The sequence below is a fragment of the Ailuropoda melanoleuca genome, unplaced genomic scaffold, assembly GCF_002007445.2.
Source record: "Ailuropoda melanoleuca isolate Jingjing unplaced genomic scaffold, ASM200744v2 unplaced-scaffold63052, whole genome shotgun sequence".
Taxonomy (NCBI): Eukaryota; Metazoa; Chordata; class Mammalia; order Carnivora; family Ursidae; genus Ailuropoda; species Ailuropoda melanoleuca.
Window position 1 is genome coordinate 1 of NW_023237229.1, and position 1,093 is coordinate 1,093.

Below are 1,093 nucleotides of genomic sequence, written 5' to 3' on the forward strand. Positions count from 1 at the left end.
ATGCTGTCCAGTTATTCTGTACATTTATCTGGTACCGATGGTGACTTGCCACACTCTGATCAGGTTATCTGTATATCCAGCAAACAAAGTCTGCCCATCAGCAGACCAGGCCAACGAGGTGCACTGAGGAGGCTCAGCTTTGCTGCTATTGCTGATCACTTCTTGCTTCAGCTCATCAACAATAATCTTGCCTTCTAAATCCCAAATCTTGATGCTGGGGCCAGTGGCCGCACACAACCAGTAGCGGTTAGGGCTGAAGCATAGTGCATTGATGGTGTCCCCACTGTCCAGGGTGTACAGGTGTTTACCCTCATTAAGATCCCACAGCATAGCCTGTCCGTCCTTGCCACCGGAAGCACAGAGCGAGCCATCAGGAGATACTGTGACCGTGTTCAAGAAGCCAGTGTGGCCAATGTGGTTTGTCTTCAGTTTGCAGTTGGCCAAGTTCCACACCTTCACCATCTTGTCCCAGCCACATGATACAATGATGGGGTTACTGCTGTTCGGCGAGAAGCGGACGCAGGCAACCCACTCTGAGTGAGACTCTTCCTGCACTGTGTACTTGCAGACTCCTAGTGTGTTCCACAGCTTGATAGTTTTATCGCGAGAGCCAGACACAATCTGGCGATTATCAGCCGAGAACGCAACACTCAAAACATCTTTACTGTGGCCCACGAAGCGGCGGGTGGTGGTGCCTGTGGTAAGATCCCACAGCCTCAGGGTGCCATCCCAGGACCCGGAGAGAGCAAACTGTCCATCTGAAGAAATGACCACGTCGCTCACGAAGTGCGAGTGCCCCCGCAGGGCCCGCTGCGGGATGCCGTAGTTAGTTTCATCCCGGGTCAGCTTCCACATAATGACACTCTTGTCGCGGCTGGAGCTCAGGATCATATCGGGGAACTGTGGGGTAGTGGCAATCTGCGTCACCCATCCATTGTGGCCCTTGAGGGTGCCCCGAAGGGTCATCTGTTCCGACATGGCGGCAACGGGTCAGGGGGAGCGGCGCGCGCGGAGGATGGAGGCGGATGGAGCACGAGAGTGCACCGGCAGCTCCTACTCTCACAGAATCGGCCGGTCTCCAGAACGCTCTTGA

General features: G+C 54.9%; 1 protein-coding gene across 1 annotated transcript; it reads right to left on the reverse strand.

The window, feature by feature from the left end:
• Positions 1-24: 24 nt before the first annotated feature.
• LOC117800066 (receptor of activated protein C kinase 1-like) lies at positions 25-978 on the reverse strand. The gene has a single exon (XM_034652595.1). It carries the CDS (start codon positions 976-978, stop codon positions 25-27), a length of 954 nt encoding a protein of 317 aa, XP_034508486.1.
• Positions 979-1,093: the final 115 nt, after the last annotated feature.